General features: G+C 62.5%; 2 protein-coding genes across 2 annotated transcripts; one reads left to right on the top strand and one right to left on the bottom strand.

Moving 5' to 3' along the window:
- Positions 1-582: 582 nt before the first annotated feature.
- Positions 583-6,087, bottom strand: FUZ (fuzzy planar cell polarity protein; the record flags this gene model as incomplete). Its single annotated transcript, XM_084540612.1, is given in 9 exon segments — positions 583-637; positions 639-725; positions 727-782; positions 1,452-1,553; positions 2,908-2,976; positions 3,974-4,088; positions 4,780-4,898; positions 4,985-5,140; positions 5,982-6,087. Coding segments are annotated over 8 exon segments (687 nt in total), but the record flags the coding sequence as incomplete, so codon positions are not given.
- A 30-nt stretch (positions 6,088-6,117) lies between these two features.
- Positions 6,118-18,149, top strand: MED25 (mediator complex subunit 25). Its single transcript, XM_084540613.1, has 9 exons — positions 6,118-6,142; positions 6,245-6,412; positions 7,456-7,501; positions 8,113-8,237; positions 9,431-9,529; positions 9,602-9,722; positions 12,486-12,642; positions 17,804-17,945; positions 18,057-18,149. The coding sequence occupies exons 2-9, from the start codon at positions 6,270-6,272 to the stop codon at positions 18,076-18,078; spliced, it is 855 nt and encodes a 284-aa protein (XP_084396739.1). The 5' UTR covers positions 6,118-6,142; positions 6,245-6,269; the 3' UTR covers positions 18,079-18,149.
- The last annotated feature ends 562 nt before the right edge of the window (positions 18,150-18,711 follow it).

Below are 18,711 nucleotides of genomic sequence, written 5' to 3'. Positions count from 1 at the left end.
TGGGGGTAATTGGGGGAGGAATTAGGGGTAATTAGGGGGAACTGGGGGGGATTGGGGGGAGTTGGGGGGGAATTAGGAGTAATTAGGTGGGATTAGGGAGTAATTGGGGGTAATTGGGGGGTAATTAGGGGTAATTAGGAGGTGGGAGGGTAATTAGGGGAAATTAGGGGGGATTGGGGGGAATTAGGGGGGAATTGGGGGGGGATTGGGGGGCTGGGGGGGAAATTAGGGGTAATTAAGGGTAATTGGGGGGAGTTGGGGGGCTGGGGGGGGAATTGGGGGGGGATTAGGGGTAATTAGGGGGTACTTGGGGGGTAATTAGGAGATAATTAGGAGGTGGGAGGGTAATTAGGGGGAATTGGGGGTAATTAGGGGGAATTGGGGGGGATTGGGGGGTAATTAGGGGGCAATTAAGGGTAATTAGGAGGTGGGAGGGTAATTAGGGAGGATTGGGGGGGATTGGGGGGTAATGGGGGGGAATTGGGGGGTGGGGGGGCACTTATGGGGCTGGGGGGGGCTCTTATGGGGTGGGGGGGGCTCTTATGGGGCTGGGGGGGCAATTATGGGGGGGGGGGCTCCTACCGTGGGGCTGCCGTGGGGCAGGAAGAGGGGCAGGTCGCGGGCGGTGGCGGGGGGGGGCGCCGTCCAGGAGCCCCCCCAGGAGGGCGGCGTCGGGGGGGGGCAGCGCCCGCCACGGGGGGGTCGCCAGCAGCACCCGGCCCCCCCCCGTGCAGGCAGCACGGCCCCGAGCCCCCCCACAGCGCAAAGCCCTGCAGGCGCTCCTGGGGGGGGGGGGGGCGTTGGGACCCCCCCAGAGACCCCCCCGAATCTTTGGGACCCCCCCCAGACCCCCCCGGGACCCCCCCCATTTCTGAGACCCCCCCCGGGACCCCCCCCAATTCTGAGACCCCCCCCCAAAAATCATTGGGACCCCCCCCCCTTGTGTTGGGACCCCCCCCCCAAAATGATTGGGACCCCCCCCAGAGACCCCCCCCAAATTATTGGGACCCCCCCCCAGACCCCCCCGGGACCCCCCCCAATCATTGGGACCCCCCCCGAGACCCCCCCAGACCCCCCCCAAATCATTGGGACCCCCCCCTTGTGTTGGGACCCCCCCGAGACCCCCCCCAAATCATTGGGACCCCCCCCTTTTGTTGGGACCCCTCTGAGACCCCCCCAGACCCCCCCCAAATCATTGGGACCCCCCCCCCAAAATCATTGGGAACCCCCCCAGACCCCTCGGAGACCCCCCCCAAAATTCATTGGGAGCCCCCCACACCCCCCCTGGGACCCCCCCCATCTCTGAGACCCCCCCCCCAAAATCATTGGGACCCCCCCCCAATGATGGGAACCCCCCCAGGACCCCCCCAATTTATTGGGACCCCCCCCAAGACCCCCCCCCCAATTTTTGGCCCCCCCCCGTGCCCCCCCCCCCTTTTTGCCCCCCCCACCTGCAGCTCGTGCTGGGGGGGTCCCGGGGGGGGCCGGGGCAGGCGCCCCCCCCCCAGGCTGTCAGCGGGGACCAGCAGCGAGTCCAGGAGGGGGAAACAGCGCTGGGGGGGGGGGGGACACACATGGGGACCCCACAGACCCCACAGGGACTCCACGGGGACCCCCAGGGACCCCCAAACCCCATAGGGACCCCATAGACCCCAGAGGGACCCTATAGGGACCCCCAGACCCCAAAGACCCCATAGGGACCCCATAGACCCCAGAGAGACCCCATTGACCCCATAAGGACCCTATAGGGACCCCCAGACCCAATAAGGGCTCACAGGGACCCCCAGACCCCATAGAGACCCCATAGACCCCATAGGGACCCCCAGACCCCACAGAGACCCCCAGACCCCATAGAGACCCACAGATCCCATAAGGACCCTATAAGGACCCCCAGACCCCATAGACACCCCCAGACCCCATAAAGATCCCGTAGAGACCCCATAGACCCCATAGAGACCCCACAGACCCCATAGGGACCCCCAGACCCTAGAGAGACCCCATAGATCCCATGGGGACCCCCAGACCCCATAGGGACCCCACAGACCCCATAGGGACCCCCAGATCCCATAGAGACCCTATAGATCCCATAAGGGCCCCCAGGGACCCCCAGACCCCATAAAGACCCCATACGGACCCCATAAACCCCATAGGACCCCACAGACCCCATAGGGACCCCCAGACCCTATAGAGACCCCATAGATCCCATGGGGACCCCCAAACCCCATAGGGACCCTATAGGGACCCCCAGACCCCACAGAGACCCCCAGACCCCATAGACACCCCCAGACCCCATAGACCCCATAAGGACCCCCAGGGACCCCCAGACCCCATAGGGACCCCATAGGAACCCCCAGGGACAGAGCAGAGCGCCCCAGTGCTCCCAGTCCCCTCCCAGTCCCCCCCCAATACCCTCCCAGTTCCCCCAGTGCCCTCCCAGTGCCCCCCCAATACCCTCCCAGTGCCCCCAGTGCCCTCCCAGTCCCTCCCACTACCCCCCCAATACCCTCCCAGTTCCCCCAATACCCTCCCAATACCCTCCCAGTTCCCCCAGTGCCCTCCCAGTCCCTCCCAGTAACCCCCCAATACTCTCCCAGTGTCCCCAGTACCCTCCCAGTACCCCCCCAATACCCTCCCAGTTCCCCCAGTCCCCCCCCAATACCCTCCCAGTCTCCCCAATACCCCCCCAATACCCTCCCAGTTCCCCCAGTGCCCTCCCATACCCTCCCAGTCCCTCCCAGTCCCCCCCAGTCCCCTCCCAGTCCCTCCCAGTGCCCTCCCAGTACCCCCCAATACCCTCCCAGTCCCTCCCAGTACCCCCCAGTACCCTCCCAGTACCCCCCCAGTACCCTCCCAGTTCCCCCAGTGCCCTCCCAGTCCCTCCCAGTCCCTCCCAGCTCCCCCCAGTACCCTCAGCTCCCTCTTGAGCCGCTCGGGGTTGCGCACTGGCACCAGTTCGTCCAGTCCCAGCACCAGCACCTGCGGGGGGGGGCACTGGGAGGGCAACTGGGAGCACTGGGAAGGGGGACTGGGAGCACTAGGGGGACTGGGAGGGAGCTGGGGGGAACTGGGAGGGACTGGGAGGGACTGGGAGGGGGTGAGGGGGGACTGGGAATGGGGACTGGGGGCACTGGGAGGGATGGGGATCACAAACTGGGGGCACTGGGAGGGACTGGAGGGGACTGGAGGGGGGTAACTGGGAGGGACTGGGCTGTACTGGGAGCACTGGGCTATACTGGGAGCAGCAGCCTGTGGTGGCCATTTGGGGGGGTGCCCTGGGTCATACTGGTCTGTACTGGTTCTTACTGGTTTATACAGGATCTTACTAACTTGTACTGGTTTATACTGGTTCTTAATGGTTTATACTGGTTCATACTGGTATGGTGTGTAGCAGTTGTAACTGCTTCATACTGGTCTCTGTTGGTTTGTACTGGTTTGCAGTGGGCTGTACTGGTCCCTATTGTCCTGTACCACCTCATACTGGTCTGTACTGGTTTATACTGGTTCCTACTGGTTTGGTTTGTGCTGTTTCTCTCTGTCTTACATTAAATTTTAGTACTTTATACTGGTTTGTGCTGGTTCTTACTGGTTTGTACTGGTCAGTACTGGTTCCTATGGCTTTATACCACCCCATACTGGTCTGTACTGGTTTATACTGGTTTGGTTTATACTGGTTCTTGCTGTCTTACATTAGCTTTTGCTGCTTTATACTGGTTTATGCTGGTTCTTAATGGTTTGTACTGGTTATTACTGCTCCCTGCTGGCCTGTACTGGTCCCTACTGCTTTATACCAGTCCATACTGGTTTAAACTGGTTTATACTGGTTGGGTTTATACTGGTTCTCTCTGTCTCATATTAGTTTTTACTGCTTTATACTGGTTTATGCTGTTTCTTATCGGTTTGTACTGGTTGATACTGGTCCTTGCAGGTCCGTACTGATCCCTACTGGTTTGTACTGGTCCCTACTGGTCTGTACTGGTCTGTACTGGTCCGTACTGGTGCTCACCATGGTTCCGTACGCTCTCTCCAGCAGCTGCCCCAGGCGGCTCTCGGAGGCCCCGGGCTCGGAGCTCAGCGCGATCAGCGTCACGCTGGGGGCGGGGCCAGCTGGGGACACGCCCCCACCATGACCACGCCCCCACAATGGCCACGCCCCCACCCCATAACCCTGCCCCAACCCCATAGCCCCGCCCCCTCTAGCCTCACCCAACCCCACAAGCCCCTCCCCTCGCCCATTTAGCCCCGCCCCTGGCCCCTCCCCTCGCCCATTTAGCCCCGCCCCTGGCCCCTCCCCCCTTACGCCCCTCCCCTTTAACCCCAACCTGCCTTTAGCCCCACCCATTTAAGCCCCGCCCACAAGTAGCCCCACAACATTTAAGCCACGCCCAAGTTTGACCCCACCCAAACCCCGCCCCTTTAAGCCCCGCCCCTCCACCCCTCAATACCCTCCCCTTTAAGCCCCTCCCCTTTAAGCCACACCCCCTTAAGCCCTGCCCTTTTGCCCCACATCCTCCTGCTTTAAGCCCCGCCCCCTTTAGCCCCCACCCCTTCAAACCCCGCCCCTTTAAGCCCCCCTTTAGCCCCGCCCCCTTGCACCACACCCCCTTAAGCCACGCCCTCTCCCCCTTTAAACCCCGCCCATTTAGCCCCCTCCCACCCCCCTTATCCCCCCATACCCCCTTCCCCCTTCAATCCCCACCCCTTCAAGCCCCTCCCCCTTTAAACCCCTCCCCCTCCAGGCCCCTCCCCCTCCAGGCCCCGCCCCCTCCAGGCCCCGCCCACCTGTGGAAGCCCCTCCAGGCCACGTGGGCGCCGTCTGTGGCCGCCCCCCGCAGCCCCGCCCCGGCCGCGTGGCCGTAGAGCAGCGCCGCGTGCAGGGCCCCCGCCACCGGGAACGGCACCTGGGGGGCGTGGCCAGCGGGTCAGGGGGCGGGGCTTATCACAAAGGGGGCGGGGTCAAAGGGAGAAAAGGGGCGGGGCCTCCCACCTGGGGGCGGGGCGGGCGGCAGAAGAGCGGCAGCCCCGAGCCCGCCGCCAGGCACAGCAGGGACACGGCCCCGCCCCCCGACATGGACACGCCCCCTTCTGACCAGGACACGCCCCTTTTGGTCAGGACACGCCCCCTTCAGCCGAGGACACGCCCCTTTTGCGGAGGACACGCCCCCTTCCGGCAAGGACACGCCCACTGTGCCTAGGAGACATCCAGGTTTGGTTAAGCCCCACCCCTTTGGTCCCTAAGCCACGCCCTCATGCGGTTAAGCCCCGCCCCCTCGTTCCATAAGCCCCGCCTCTTTATTGCCTGACTCCCTCAGACCACGCCCACATCCTTTAAGCCCCTCCCCATCAAACCACGCAACGCATTAAGCTCCGCCTCTTCAAACCCAAGCCACGCCCCCTTTCCCTGGCCCCACCCCATGGCCTTCAATTAGGCCCCGCCCTCTCTTAGGCCACGCCCCGTTGAGGCCCCGCCCCCTTTCCCACCCCCTGCCTCTCCCCTGGCCCCCCCACCCTTTAAGCCCCGCCCACCCCCCCTCCCCGCACCACCCAACCAAGTCCCACCCCCACCCAGATCACCCCACAAGCCCCGCCCCTAACCCATAGACCACGCCCCCTCAAGCACAAGCCACACCCACTCTCGAGGCCACGCCCCTAGTCCCGGTACCTCCGCCCAAGCCCCGCCCCTCCCCATGACCACGCCCCCACCCCCCCACTGCAGCCCCTCCCTCTCCCTACCCTGAGGCCCCGCCCCCTTCAAGCCCAGGCCTACCTAACCACGCCCCCTTCCTTAACCACGCCCCCTCCTCATAACCCCGCCCCCTGTCCAAGCCCCGCCCCCGTCCTCACCCCCTCCCTCCCCTCCCCCTCCCCCATCGCGCCCTCCTCTCCCTCAGGCCCCGCCCCCTCCCTCAAAGCCCCACCCCTCCCTTTAAGCCCCGCCCCTCCCCGAGGCCCCGCCCCCCGCTCCCCCTCCCCTCCCCGCTCACTTTCCCGCCGCCGCCGCGCGGAGCCGACCGGAAGCGCGCCCCGTTGCCAAGGCGACCGGCGGGGCCGGAAGTGGGGCGTGGCCTCCCCGCTCCCTTCCGCTTCCGCCGCGGCTCCCTTCCGCTTCCGGGGCAGCGGCGAAGCAGCGGCGGCGGCCGGAGCGGTGCGGGCCGGAGGGGGGGGGGAGGGGTAAAAAGGGGGGGGGGGCCTCGGGGGGGAGTGGGGGAGGGGCTTCCCGCGCGCTGACCACGCCCCCTGCCCGCAGGCCCCTCCCCCTTGCCGGGGGGGCCATGGTGGTGCCGGGCCCCGAGCCGGCCGCGCCGCCCCCCCCCGGCGCCATGGTGGCCGACGTCGTGTTCGTCATCGAGGGCACCGCCAACCTCGGGCCCTACTTCGAGGCGCTGCGCAAGCACTACCTGCTGCCCGCCATCGAGTGAGTGCCCCCACGCACCCCAAATTACCCCAAAATCCCCTCCAAATAGCCCCAAATTACCCCATATCCCCTCTAAATAGCCCCAAATTCCCTCAAAATAGCCCCAAAGCCCCTCAAATCCCCTCAAAATAGCCCCAAAGCCCCTCAAAATAGCCCCAAATTACCCCAAGTCCCCTCAAAATAGCCCCAAATTACCCCAAATCCCCTCTAAATAGCCCCAAATTACCCCAAATCCCTTCAAAATAGCCCTAAATCCTGTCAAAATAGCCCCAAAGCCCCTCAAAATAGCCCCAAGTTACCCCAAGTCCCCTCAAAATAGCCCCAAATTACCCCAAATCCCCTCAAAATAGCCCCAAATCTCCTCAAATCCCCTCAAAATAGCCCTAAATCCCCTCAAAATAGCCCCAAATTACCCCAGGACTCCTCAAAATAGCCCCACATTACCCCAGATCCCTTCAAAATAGCCCCAAATCTTCTCAAATCCTCTCAAAATAGCCCCAAATACCCCAAAGCCCCTCAAAATAGCCCTTATTCCCCTCAAATCCCCCCCAAACATGCCCCAGCCCCCCCAAATCCTTCCAAATCACTCTCAGATCCCCTCAAATCCTCCCAATTCCCCTCAAATCACCCCCAAGTACCCCCCAACTCCCCCAAATCCCTTCAGATCCCCTCAAAATCTCCCCCAAATCCCCCCACAACCCCCCCAAATCACCCCAAGCCCCCCCAGACCCCCTGCACCTCCCCCAAATCCCTCCAAAGCCCCCCTAAAACGTCCCCCAACACCCTGACCCCCCCCGATCCCTTCTAAATCCCCCCCCCAATCCCCTGGACCCCCTCAAATCACCTTAAACCCCCCCAAAACTCTCTCCAAACTCCTCCTAAAACCCCCAAACTCCCCCAAATCCCCCCCAATTCCCCCAAATCCCCCCAAATCCCCCCCAAACCCCTCAAATCCCCCCCAATTCCCCCAAATCCCCCCAAACTCCCCCAAATCCCCCCCAATTTCCCCCAAATCCCCCTAAATCCCCCCAAAATCCCCGCAGGTACTTCAATGGGGGCCCGCCGGCCGAGACCGATTTTGGGGGCGACGTGAGTGGGGGTCCGGGGAGGGCTTTGGGGGGGGGGGCGGGGGGCGGGGCTGAGCCGGGAGGGGGCGGGGCCGTTACCGGGACAACGAGGAGAGGGGCGGGGCCGTTACCATGGCAACGCGGGAGGGGGCGTGGCCATTACCAGGGCACCGCGGGAGTGGGCGGGGGCGTTACCAGGGCAACGCAGGAGGGGGCGTGGCCGTTACCAGGGCAATGCCGAGCCGGGCGGGGCCGTTACCAGGGCAACGGTGATCTGGGCGTGGCCGTTACCAAGGCAACGCAGGGGGGGGCGTGGCCTGTTACCACAGCAACCGCGCGCTGGAGAGGGGTGGGCGGCACCCACCACCTTCCCCGCGTAGCCCCGCCCCCGTTGCCCCAGCAACGCGATCACGTGGCCTTCAAACCAGCCGGGCGGGCCGCGTCGCCATAGCGACGGCGCCGCCCCCCCCGGCGGGGAGGGGCTTACGCTAACAGCGGCCGTCTCCATGGCGACGAGGGACGCGTCGCTGGCGAGCCGCGCGTAGTTGCCATGGTTACGGAGTCGCCGTGCGCGGTTGCTACGGCGGAGTGCGCGGTTGCTATGGTGACGGGCGCGGTTGCTATGGCGCGCAGTTCGGCGGCACGCAGTACAGCCTGGTGGTCTTCAACACCGTGGACTGCGCCCCCGAGTCCTACGTCCAGTGCCAGGCCCCCACCAGCAGCGCCCACGAGTTCCTCACCTGGCTGGACGGCATCCAGTGAGGGGGGGGGCGTAAAATGGGGGGGGGGGCAATTTGGGGGGGGTGGGGGCACCCTGGGGATGCCGCATGGGGGGAGGGGGGTACTTTGAGGGGGGCTATGGGGGTGGTTTTGGGGTGGGGGGCGTCTCAGGGTGCCCTACGGGGAGGTTTTGGGGTGGGGGGAGCCTTGGGGGTCCCATATGGGGGGAGTTTTGGGGTGGGGGGAGCCTCGGGGATGCCTCATGAGGGGGTGGGGGGCACCCTGGGGGGGGGTGGGGGCACAAAAAGGGGGTGGGGGCACTTTGGGGGGGGGCTATGGGGGTGGTTTTGGGGTGGGGGGAGCCTTGGGGAGTGCTTTTGGGGGGGGTTTTGGGGTGGGGGCACCCTGGGGATGCCTCATGAGGGGGTGGGGGGCACAAAATGGGGGGGTGGGGGCACTTTGGGGGGGGCTATGGGGGTGGTTTTGGGGTGGGGGGCACCTCAGGGTGCCCTACAGGGGCGGTTTTGGGGTGGGGGGAGCCTTGGGGAGCATTTTTGGGGGGGGTTTTGGGGTGGGGGCACCCTGGGGATGCCTCATGAGGGGGTGGGGGCACAAAAGAGGGGGGTGGGGGTAATTTGGGGGGGGTGGGGGCACCCTGGGGATGCCGCATGGGGGGATGGGGGGCAGCTTGAGGGGGTGGGGGGACAAAAAGGGGGGTGGGGGGCAATTTGGGGGGGGTGGGGGCAACTTTGGGGGGTTGGGGGCACAAAATGGGGGGGTGGGGGCACAAAATGGGGGGGGGTGGGGGCAACTTCGGGGTCGTTTTGGGGTGGGGGGGGTCCTGGGGAGTGCTTTTGGGGGTGATTTGGGGTGGGGGGGCACCCTGGGGGTCCCCTATGGGGTCGTTTTGGTTTGGGGGGGCACCTTGAGGATCCCTATAGGGGTTGTTTTGGGGTGGGGGGGCACCCTGGGGACCCCTATGGGGGCGGTTTTGGGGTTGGGGGGCACCCTGAGGATCCCCCATAGGGAATATTTTGGGGTGGGGGGGCACCGGGGGTCCCTAAGTGGTCACTGGGGGGGGGGGGGGGGGGGCTGGGAAAACCCCCAAAAGGGGGCTCTGGGCTGCACCAACGGGGCTTTTACAGGCTCAGGGGGGGCTGTTTGCCCCCCCCAATTATTTTAGGGGTGCCGGGGGGGTCCCTAACCCCTTTTCGTGCCCCCCCCATGACAGATTCGTGGGGGGGGGCGGCGAGAGCTGCAGCCTGATCGCCGAGGGGCTCAGCACCGCCCTGCAGCTCTTCGACGACTTCAAGAAGATGCGGGAGCAAATGTAAGGGAGTTTTAAAATTTTTTACCCCGAGCCCCCCCCGACCCTAAAATAACCTCTGTGCCCCCCCCGCAGCGGGCAGACCCACAAGGTGTGCGTCCTCATCTGCAACTCGCCCCCCTACCTGCTGCCCGCCGTGGAGAGCACGACCTACTCGGGGTGCAGCACCGAGAGCCTGGTGCAGCGCATCGGGGAGGTGGGGGCCCAAATTGGGGCGGGGGGGGGCAGAAAAGGTGGGGGGGGGTCCGAAAAATCGGGGGGGGGGGCAAAAAATTTGGAGGAGATCCAAAAGATTGGGGTGGGAGGATAGGGAGGGGAAGGGATGGGGTGCAGAACTGGGAGGGGGGGGCAAAAAAAATTGGGGGGGGTCCAGAAAATTGGGGAGAGGTCTAAAATAAAAGGGGGGGGGTCCTAAAAATTGGGGGGGGTCCAAAAAATTTGGAGAAAGTCCAAAAGATTGGGGTGGAAGGGTTGGGAGGGGGAGGGATGGGGTGCAGCATCGAGAGCCTGGTGCAGCGCATCGGGGAGGTGGGGGCCCAAATTGGGGCGGGGGGGGGCAGAAAAGGTGGGGGGGGTTCCGAAAAATTGGGGGGGGTCCAAAAAATTGGGGGGAGTGCGAAAAAAATTGGGGAGATTGGGGTGAAAGGGTTGGGAGGGGGAGGGATGGGGTGCAGAACTGGGAGGCTGGGGCATTGGGGAAGGGGGGGGGAAATCGGGGAGGTGGGGGCCCAAATCAGGGCGGGGGGGGGCAAAAAATGTGGGGGGGGGTCCAAAAAATTGGGGGGGGGGCAAAAAATTTGGAGGAGATCCAAAAGATTGGGGTGGGAGGATGGGGAGGGGAAGGGATGGGGTGCAGCATTAAGACACTGGTGCAGCGCATTGGGGAGGTGGGGGCCCAAATTGGGGAGGGGGGGGGCAGAAAAGGTGGGGGGGGGTCCGAAAAATTGGGGGGGGTCCAAAAAGTTGGGGGAGGGTGAAAAAAAACGGGGTGGAAGGGTTGGGAGGGGGAGGGATGGGGTGCAGAACTGGGAGGGGGGGGGCAAATCGGGGAGGGGGGGGCCCAAATCAGGGCGGGGGGGGGCAAAAAATGTGGGGGGGGTCCAAAAAATTGGGGGGGGTCCAAAAAATTGGGGGGAGTGTGAAAAAATTGGGGTGATTGGGGTGGGAGGGGGAGGGGTGGGGTGCAGAACTGGGAGGGGGGGGGCAAATCGGGGAGGGGGGGGCCCAAATTGGGGCGGGGGGGGGCAAAAAATGTGGGGGGGGGTCCAAAAAACTGGGGGGGGTCTGAAAACTTGGGGGGGGACTAAAAAATTTGGAGGAGATCCAAAAGATTGGGGGGGGAGGATGGGGAGGGGGAGGGATGGGGTGCAGCACTGGGAGGATATTGCAGTGTATCGGGGAGGTGGGGGCCCAAATTGGGGCGGGGGGGGGCAAAAAATGTGGGGGGGGGTCCAAAAAATTGGGGGGGGGGCAAAAAATTTGGAGGAGATCCAAAAGATTGGGGTGGGAGGATGGGGAGGGGGAGGGATGGGGTGCAGAACTGGGAGGCTGGGGCATTGGGGAGGGGGGGGCCCAAATTGGGGCGGGGGGGGTCCAAAAAATTTGGAGAAAGTCCAAAAGATTGGGGTGGGAGGATGGGGAGGGGGAGGGATGGGGTGCAGCACTGGGAGTGGGGGGGCAAATCGGGGAGGGGGGGGCCCAAATCAGGGCGGGGGGGGCAAAAAATGTGGGGGGGGGTCCAGAAAATTGGGGGGGGGTCCAAAAAATTGGGGTGGGAGGATGGGGAGGGGGAGGGATGGGGTGCAGAACTGAGAAATTGGTGCCGCACTGAGACGGGGGGGGGCAAAAAAAATAATGGGGGGGGTCCAGAAAATTGGGGGGGGGGTCCTAAAAAATTAGGGGGGGGCCAAAAAATTGGGGGGAGTGCGAAAAAATTGGGGTGATTGGGGTGGGAGGGGGAGGGGTGGGGTGCAGAACTGGGAGGGGGGGGCAAAAAAAATTGGGGGGGGTCCAGAAAATTGGGGAGGGGTCTAAAATAAAAGGGGGGGGTCCAAAAAATTGGGGGGGGTCCAAAAAATTGGGGGGGGGGGCAAAAAATTGGGGGGAGTGCGAAAAAATTGGGGTGATTGGGGTGGGAGGGGGAGGGGTGGGGTGCAGCACTGGGAGGGGGGGGGCAAATCGGGGGGGGGGGGGGGCAAAAAAACTTGGGGGGGGGTCCAAAAAATTGGGGGGGGGCCAAAAAATTGGGGGGGGGTTCCCCTAATTTGGGGTTTTTAGGGTTTGGGTCTGTAACACTGGATTTTTAGCATGGGGGGGGTCCCAAATATTGGGGTTCCTCACTTGGGGGGGGGGGTCTTTAATTTGGGGGGGGTTCCCTAATTTGGGGAGGTCCCTAATTTGGGGGGGGGGGTCCCTAATTTGGGGGTCCTTAATATTGGGGTCCCTATTTGGGGTGTTTAGGATTTGGGTCTAAAACATCGGGATTTTTGATGTGGGGGTCCCAAATATCGGGATCCCTCGCCCGGGGGGGCTCCCTGTTATTGGGGTCCCTCCTGGGGGGGGGTCCCTGTAATTTGGGGTCCCTTTTGGGGGGGGTCATTAAGGTGGGGGTCATTAGTTTGGGGTCCCTATTTGGGGTTTTTAGGATTTGGGTACCAAACATTGGGATTTTTGATGTGGGGGTCCCCAATATTGGGGTTCCTCACTTGGGGGGGGGGGTCTTTAATTTGGGGGGGGTTCCCTAATTTGGGGGGGGGTCCCTAATTTGGGAATCCTTAATATTGGGGTCCCTATTTGGGGTTTTTAGGATTTGGGTCCGTAACATTGGGATTTTCAACATGGGACTCCCAAATATTGGGATCCCTCACCCGGGGGGGGCTCCCTGTTATTGGGGTCCCTCCTGGGGGGGGGTCCCTGTAATTTGGGGTCCCTTTTGGGGTCCTGACGCCCCCCCCCCCAGCGGGGGATCCACTTCTCGGTGGTGGCTCCCCGCAAGCTGCCGGCGCTGCGGGCGCTGTGCGAGAAGGCGCCGCCCGCGGGGGCCGTGGAGCCGCAGCCCAAGGAGTGCGGCCAGGACCCCCGGCACATGGTGCTGCTGCGAGGAATCGCCCTGCCCGGTGAGTTTTGGGGGAAATTCGGGGGATTTTGGGTCATTTTGGGGGGATTTGGGGTCATATTGGGGGATTTGGGGTCATACTGGGGGGTATTGGGGTCATTGGGGGTCATAGAGGGGGCACTGGGGGGCACTGGGGTGACCCCCAGCACATGGTGCTGCTCAGAGGAATTGCCCTGCCCGGTGAGTTTTGGGGGAAATTTGGGGGATTTTGGGGCATTTCGGGGAATTTGGGGGGATTTGGGGTCATATTGGGAGGTTATGGGGTCATTGGGAGTCATGCAGGGGGGTATGGGGGGTTATTAGGGGTCATACAGGGGGTGTTGGGGTGACCCCCGGCACATGGTGCTGCTGCGAGGAATCGCGCTGCCCGGTCAGTTTTGGGGGAAATTCGGGGGATTTTGGGTCATTTTGGGGGGATTTGGGGTCACTGGGGGTCATACAGGGGCTTAATGGGGTCACACAGGGGGGTATTGGGGTCATTGGGGGTCATACAGGGGGTATTGGGGTGACCCCCGGCACATGGTGCTGCTCAGAGGCATCGCCCTGCCCGGTGAGTTTTGGGGGAAATTCGGGGGATTTTGGGGCATTTTGGGGGGATTTGGGGTCATTGGGGGTCATACAGGGGGATATTGGGGTCATACAGGGGGATACAGGGGGTTAATGGGGGGCACTGGGGTGACCCCCGGCACATGGTGCTGCTGTGAGGCATCGCCCTGCCCGGTGAGTTTTGGGGGAAATTTGGGGGATTTTGGGGCATTTTGGGGGGATTTGGGGAGATTTGGGGTCATATTGGGAGGTTATGGGGTCATTGGGAGTCATACAGGGGGATACTGGGGGTGTTGGGGTGACCCCCGGCACATGGTGCTGCTGCGAGGAATCGCCCTGCCCGGTCAGTTTTGGGGGAAATTCGGGGGATTTTGGGGCATTTTGGGGGGATTTGGGGTCATTGGGGGTCATACAGGGGGATATTGGGGTCATACAGGGGGATACAGGGGGTTAATGGGGGGCACTGGGGTGACCCCCGGCACATGGTGCTGCTGTGAGGCATCGCCCTGCCCGGTGAGTTTTGGGGGAAATTTGGGGGATTTTGGGGCATTTTGGGGGGATTTGGGGAGATTTGGGGTCATATTGGGAGGTTATGGGGTCATTGGGAGTCATACAGGGGGATACTGGGGGTGTTGGGGTGACCCCCGGCACATGGTGCTGCTCAGAGGAATCGCCCTGCCCGGTCAGTTTTGGGGGAAATTCGGGGGATTTTGGGTCATTTTGGGGGGATTTGGGGTCATTGGGGGTCATACAGGGGGATATTGGGGTCATACAGGGGGATACAGGGGGTTAATGGGGGGCATTAGGGTGACCCCCGGCACATGGTGCTGCTGCGAGGCATCGCCCTGCCCGGTGAGTTTTGGGGGAAATTCGGGGGATTTTGGGTCATTTTGGGGGGATTTGGGGTCATATTGGGGGGTTATGGGGTTATTAGGGGAGGTATTGGGGTCATACAGGGGGGTAATGGGGTGATGCAGGGGGTGTTGGGGTGACCCGCGGCACATGGTGCTGCTCAGAGGAATCGCCCTGCCCGGTGAGTTTTGGGGGAAATTCGGGGGATTTTGGGGCATTTTGGGGGGATTTGGGGTCATATTGGGGGGTTATGGGGTCATACAGGGAGGTATTGGGGTTATTGGGGGTCATACAGGGGGCATTGGGGGGCATTGGGGTGACCCCCGGCACATGGTGCTGCTGCGAGGAATCGCCCTGCCCGGTGAGTTTTGGGGGAAATTTGGGGGATTTTGGGGCATTTTGGGGGGATTTGGGGGAATTTGGGGTCATATTGGGAGGTTATGGGGTCATTGGGGGTCATACAGGGGGATACAGGGGGATACTGGGGGCATTGGGGTGACCCCCGGCACATGGTGCTGCTGCGAGGCATCGCCCTGCCCGGTGAGTTTTGGGGGAAATTCGGGGGATTTTGGGTCATTTTGGGGGGATTTGGGGTCATTGGGGGTCATACAGGGGGATATTGGGGTCATACAGGGGGATACAGGGGGTTAATGGGGGTCATTGGGGTGACCCCCGGCACATGGTGCTGCTCAGAGGCATCGCCTTGCCCGGTACGTTTTGGGGGAAATTCGGGGGATTTTGGGGCATTTTGGGGGGATTTGGGGGGATTTGGGGTCATATTGGGAGGTAATGGGGTCACTAGGGGTCATACAGGGGGGTAATGGGGTCATACAGGGGGTGTTGGGGTGACCCCCGGCACATGGTGCTGCTCAGAGGAATCGCCCTGCCCGGTACGTTTTGGGGGAAATTCGGGGGATTTTGGGGCATTTTGGGGGGATTTGGGGTCATTGGGGGTCATACAGGGGGATATTGGGGTCATACAGGGGGATACAGGGGGTTAATGGGGGGCATTAGGGTGACCCCCGGCACATGGTGCTGCTCAGAGGAATCGCCCTGCCCGGTACGTTTTGGGGGAAATTTGGGGGATTTTGGGGCATTTTGGGGGATTTGGGGTCATATTGGGGGGTTATGGGGTTATTAGGGGAGGTATTGGGGTCATACAGGGGGGTAATGGGGTGATGCAGGGGGTGTTGGGGTGACCCCCCGGCACATGGTGCTGCTGCGAGGCATCGCCCTGCCCGGTGAGTTTTGGGGGAAATTCGGGGGATTTGGGGGCATTTTGGGGGATATGGTTTGGTTATGGGGTCATTGGTGGAGGTATTGGGGGGTTATGGGGTCATTGGGGGTCATACAGGGGGCATTGGGGTGACCCCCGGCACATGGTGCTGCTGCGAGGAATCGCCCTGCCCGGTGAGTTTTGGGGAAACTCGGGGGATTTTGGGGCATTTTGGGGGGATATGGTTTGGTTATGGGGTCATTGGGGGTCATACAGGGGGGTATTGGGGCGATGCAGGGGGTATTGGGGGGGGTATTGGGGTCATTAGGGGTCATACAGGGGGTGTTGGGGTGACCCCCGGCACATGGTGCTGCTGCGAGGCATCGCCCTGCCCGGTGAGTTTTGGGGGAAATTCGGGGGATTTTGGGGCATTTTGGGGAATTTGGGGTCATATTGGGAGGTTATGGGGTCACTAGGGGTCATACAGGGGGGTAATGGGGTCATACAGGGGGTGTTGGGGTGACCCCCGGCACATGGTGCTGCTCGGAGGAATCGCCCTGCCCGGTGAGTTTTGGGGGAAATTCGGGGGATTTTGGGGCATTTCAGGGGATTTGGGGGTCATATTGGGGGGTTATGGGGTCACTAGGGGTCATACAGGGGGGTAATGGGGTGATGCAGGGGGTATTGGGGTGACCCCCGGCACATGGTGCTGCTGCGAGGCATCGCCCTGCCCGGTACGTTTTGGGGGAAATTCGGGGGATTTTGGGGCATTTGGGGGGATATGGTTTGGTTATGGGGTTATTGGAGGTCATACAGGGGGGTATTGGGGCGATGCAGGGGGTATTGGGGTCATTAGGGGTCATACAGGGGGTGTTGGGGTGACCCCCGGCACATGGTGCTGCTGCGAGGAATCGCCCTGCCCGGTACGTTTTGGGGGAAATTCGGGGGATTTTGGGGCATTTTGGGGGGATTTGGGGTCATATTGGGAGGTTATGGGGTCACTAGGGGTCATACAGGGGGGTAATGGGGTCATACAGGGGGTGTTGGGGTGACCCCCGGCACATGGTGCTGCTCAGAGGAATCGCCCTGCCCGGTACGTTTTGGGGGAAATTCAGGGGATTTTGGGGCATTTGGGGGGATATGGTTTGGTTATGGGGTCATTGGGGGTCATACAGGGGGGTATTGGGGCGATGCAGGGGGTATTGGGGTCATTGGGGGTCATACAGGGGGTGTTGGGGTGACCCCCGGCACATGGTGCTGCTCAGAGGAATCGCCCTGCCTGGTGAGTTTTGGGGGAAATTCGGGGGATTTTGGGTCATTTTGGGGGATTTGGGGTCATGCAGGGGGGTGTTGGGGTCATTAGGGGAGGTATTGGGGTCATACAGGGGGGTAATGGGGTGATGCAGGGGGTATTGGGGTGACCCCCGGCACATGGTGCTGCTGCGAGGAATCGCCCTGCCCGGTGAGTTTTGGGGGAAATTCGGGGGATTTTGGGGCATTTTGGGGGATATGGTTTGGTTATGGGGTCATTGGGGGTCGTACAGGGAGGTATTGGGGTCATACAGGGGGATACAGGGGGTTAATGGGGGGCACTGGGGTGACCCCCGGCACATGGTGCTGCTGCGAGGCATCGCCCTGCCGGTGAGTTTTGGGGGAAATTCGGGGGATTTTGGGTCATTTGGGGGGATTTGGGGTCATATTGGGGGATTTGGGGTCATACTGGGGGGTATTGGGGTCATTGGGGGTCATACAGGGGGCATTGGGGGTCATTGGGGTGACCCCCGGCACATGGTGCTGCTGCGAGGAATCGCCCTGCCCGGTACGTTTTGGGGGCAATTCGGGGGATTTTGGGTCATTTTGGGGGGTATTGGGGGTTTATGGGGGGGATTTGGGGTCGTATGGGGGGGATTTGGGGTTTTATGGAGAGGATTTGGGGTCACTGGGGGGGAATTTGGAATCATATTGAGGGTGTCAGGGGGTCATTGGGGGGGATTTGGGGTCATTGGAGGGGAATTGGGGTCATTTTGGGGGAATTTGGGGTCATTTTGGGGGGGTTTGGGGTCATTTTGGGGGGATTTGGGGTCATTTGGGGGGGATTTGGGGTCATTGAGGGGGGTTTTGGGGTCATTGGGGGAGTGTTGGGGGGTTATGGGGGGGCTTTGGGGTTTTACGGAGGGGATTTGGGGTCATTTGGGGGATTTTGGGGTCCTGGGGGGGTGCTGGGGGGTTATGGGGGGGCTTTGGGGTCATGGAGGGGGGGATTTGGGGTCATTTGGGGGGGCTTTGGGGTCATTGGGGGGGGGTTTTGGGGTCATAGGGGGGCAATTGGGGTGTTTGGGTTACGGGGGGGTCATCGGGGTTTCGGGGGGGGGGGGTCTCGGGGTTCTGCTGCCCCCGGGGGGGGGGCATAATGGGGGGCGGGGGGGGGGGGCTTGGGGTGGGGTTTTGGGGGGGGGGCTGGGGCAATTGGGGACGTGGGGGGGGGGCCCAAAAACCCTACAAAACCCCCTATTAACCCCCAATTTTCTGTGCCCCCCCCCCCCTACAGGCAGCGCCTCTGGCCCCAGCGCCCTCCCCCCCCAAGCAGCCGCCGCCCCCCCCCCCCAGCTGCCCCCCCCCCGCCGCCGCCGCCGCCGCCCCCCCCCCCGCTGCCCCCCGCCCCCCCCCAGCCCAACCCCCAGCCCTACCAGGTAAAACACCCCCCCCCCCCCAAAAATAAAACCGGGGGGGGGGGATAATTCCAATTGGGGGGGGGTCCGGGGGGGTCTGCCCCCCCCCCGTGACCCCCCCCTTTTTTTTAGGTGCCCCCCCCCAGCTCGCTGAACGCCGCCCAAGCCGCCGCGCAGTCGGCCGTTGGGAGGCGGCCAAGAACCAGAAGAGCCTGGCCCAGCGCTGTGAGTGGGGGGGGGGCACAAAAATTTTTTTGGGGGGGGGCACCCCAAAAAGCCCCCCCCGACCCCTTAGGGTGCAGCCGGGGGGGAAAAAAGCGGGTTTGGGGGGGGCTAGGGGGGGGTAAAATGGTGCCCCCCCCCCCCCCATTTGGGTGTCTCTGCCTCCATTTGGGTGCCCCCCCCCCCCCAAAAAAAAAAAAAATTGGGTGCCCCCCCCCCCAAAAAAAATTCGGGTGCTCCCCCCCCAAAAAAAAAAATTTGGGTGCCCCCCCCCAAAAAAAAATTCGGGTGCTCCCCACCCCAAAAAAAATTTGGGTGCCCCCCCCCCCCAAAAAAATTTGGGTGCCCCCCCCCCCAAAAAATTTGGGTGCCCCCCCAAAAAAAAAAATTGGGTGCCCCCCCCCCCCGAAAAAAAATTTGGGTGCTCCCCCCCCCCCAAAAAAAAATTTGGGTGCCCCCCCCCCAAAAAGAAATTTGGGTGCCCCCCCCAAAAAAAAATTGGGTGTCCCCCCCCAAAAAAATTTGGGTCCCCCCCCCAAAAAAATTTGGGTGCCCCCCCCTCCCA

Source organism: Aythya ferina (genome assembly GCF_964211825.1).
Source record: "Aythya ferina genome assembly, contig: HAP1_SCAFFOLD_1314, whole genome shotgun sequence".
Classification (NCBI taxonomy): Eukaryota; Metazoa; Chordata; class Aves; order Anseriformes; family Anatidae; genus Aythya; species Aythya ferina.
Note: the sequence above shows the minus strand (reverse complement) of the source record. Positions and strands in the feature narration are given on the sequence as shown.

Excerpts from the sequence above, each read along its gene's own strand:
- MED25 (XM_084540613.1), top strand. The coding sequence starts at position 6,270 with ATGGTGGTGCCGGGCCCCGAGCCGGCCGCGCCGCCCCCCCCCGGCGCC. Across the intron at positions 9,530-9,601 it reads AAGAAGATGCGGGAGCAAAT|CGGGCAGACCCACAAGGTGT; the intron begins GTAAGGGAGTTT and ends CCCCCCCCGCAG. Across the intron at positions 12,643-17,803 it reads GCGAGGAATCGCCCTGCCCG|GCAGCGCCTCTGGCCCCAGC; the intron begins GTGAGTTTTGGG and ends CCCCCCCTACAG.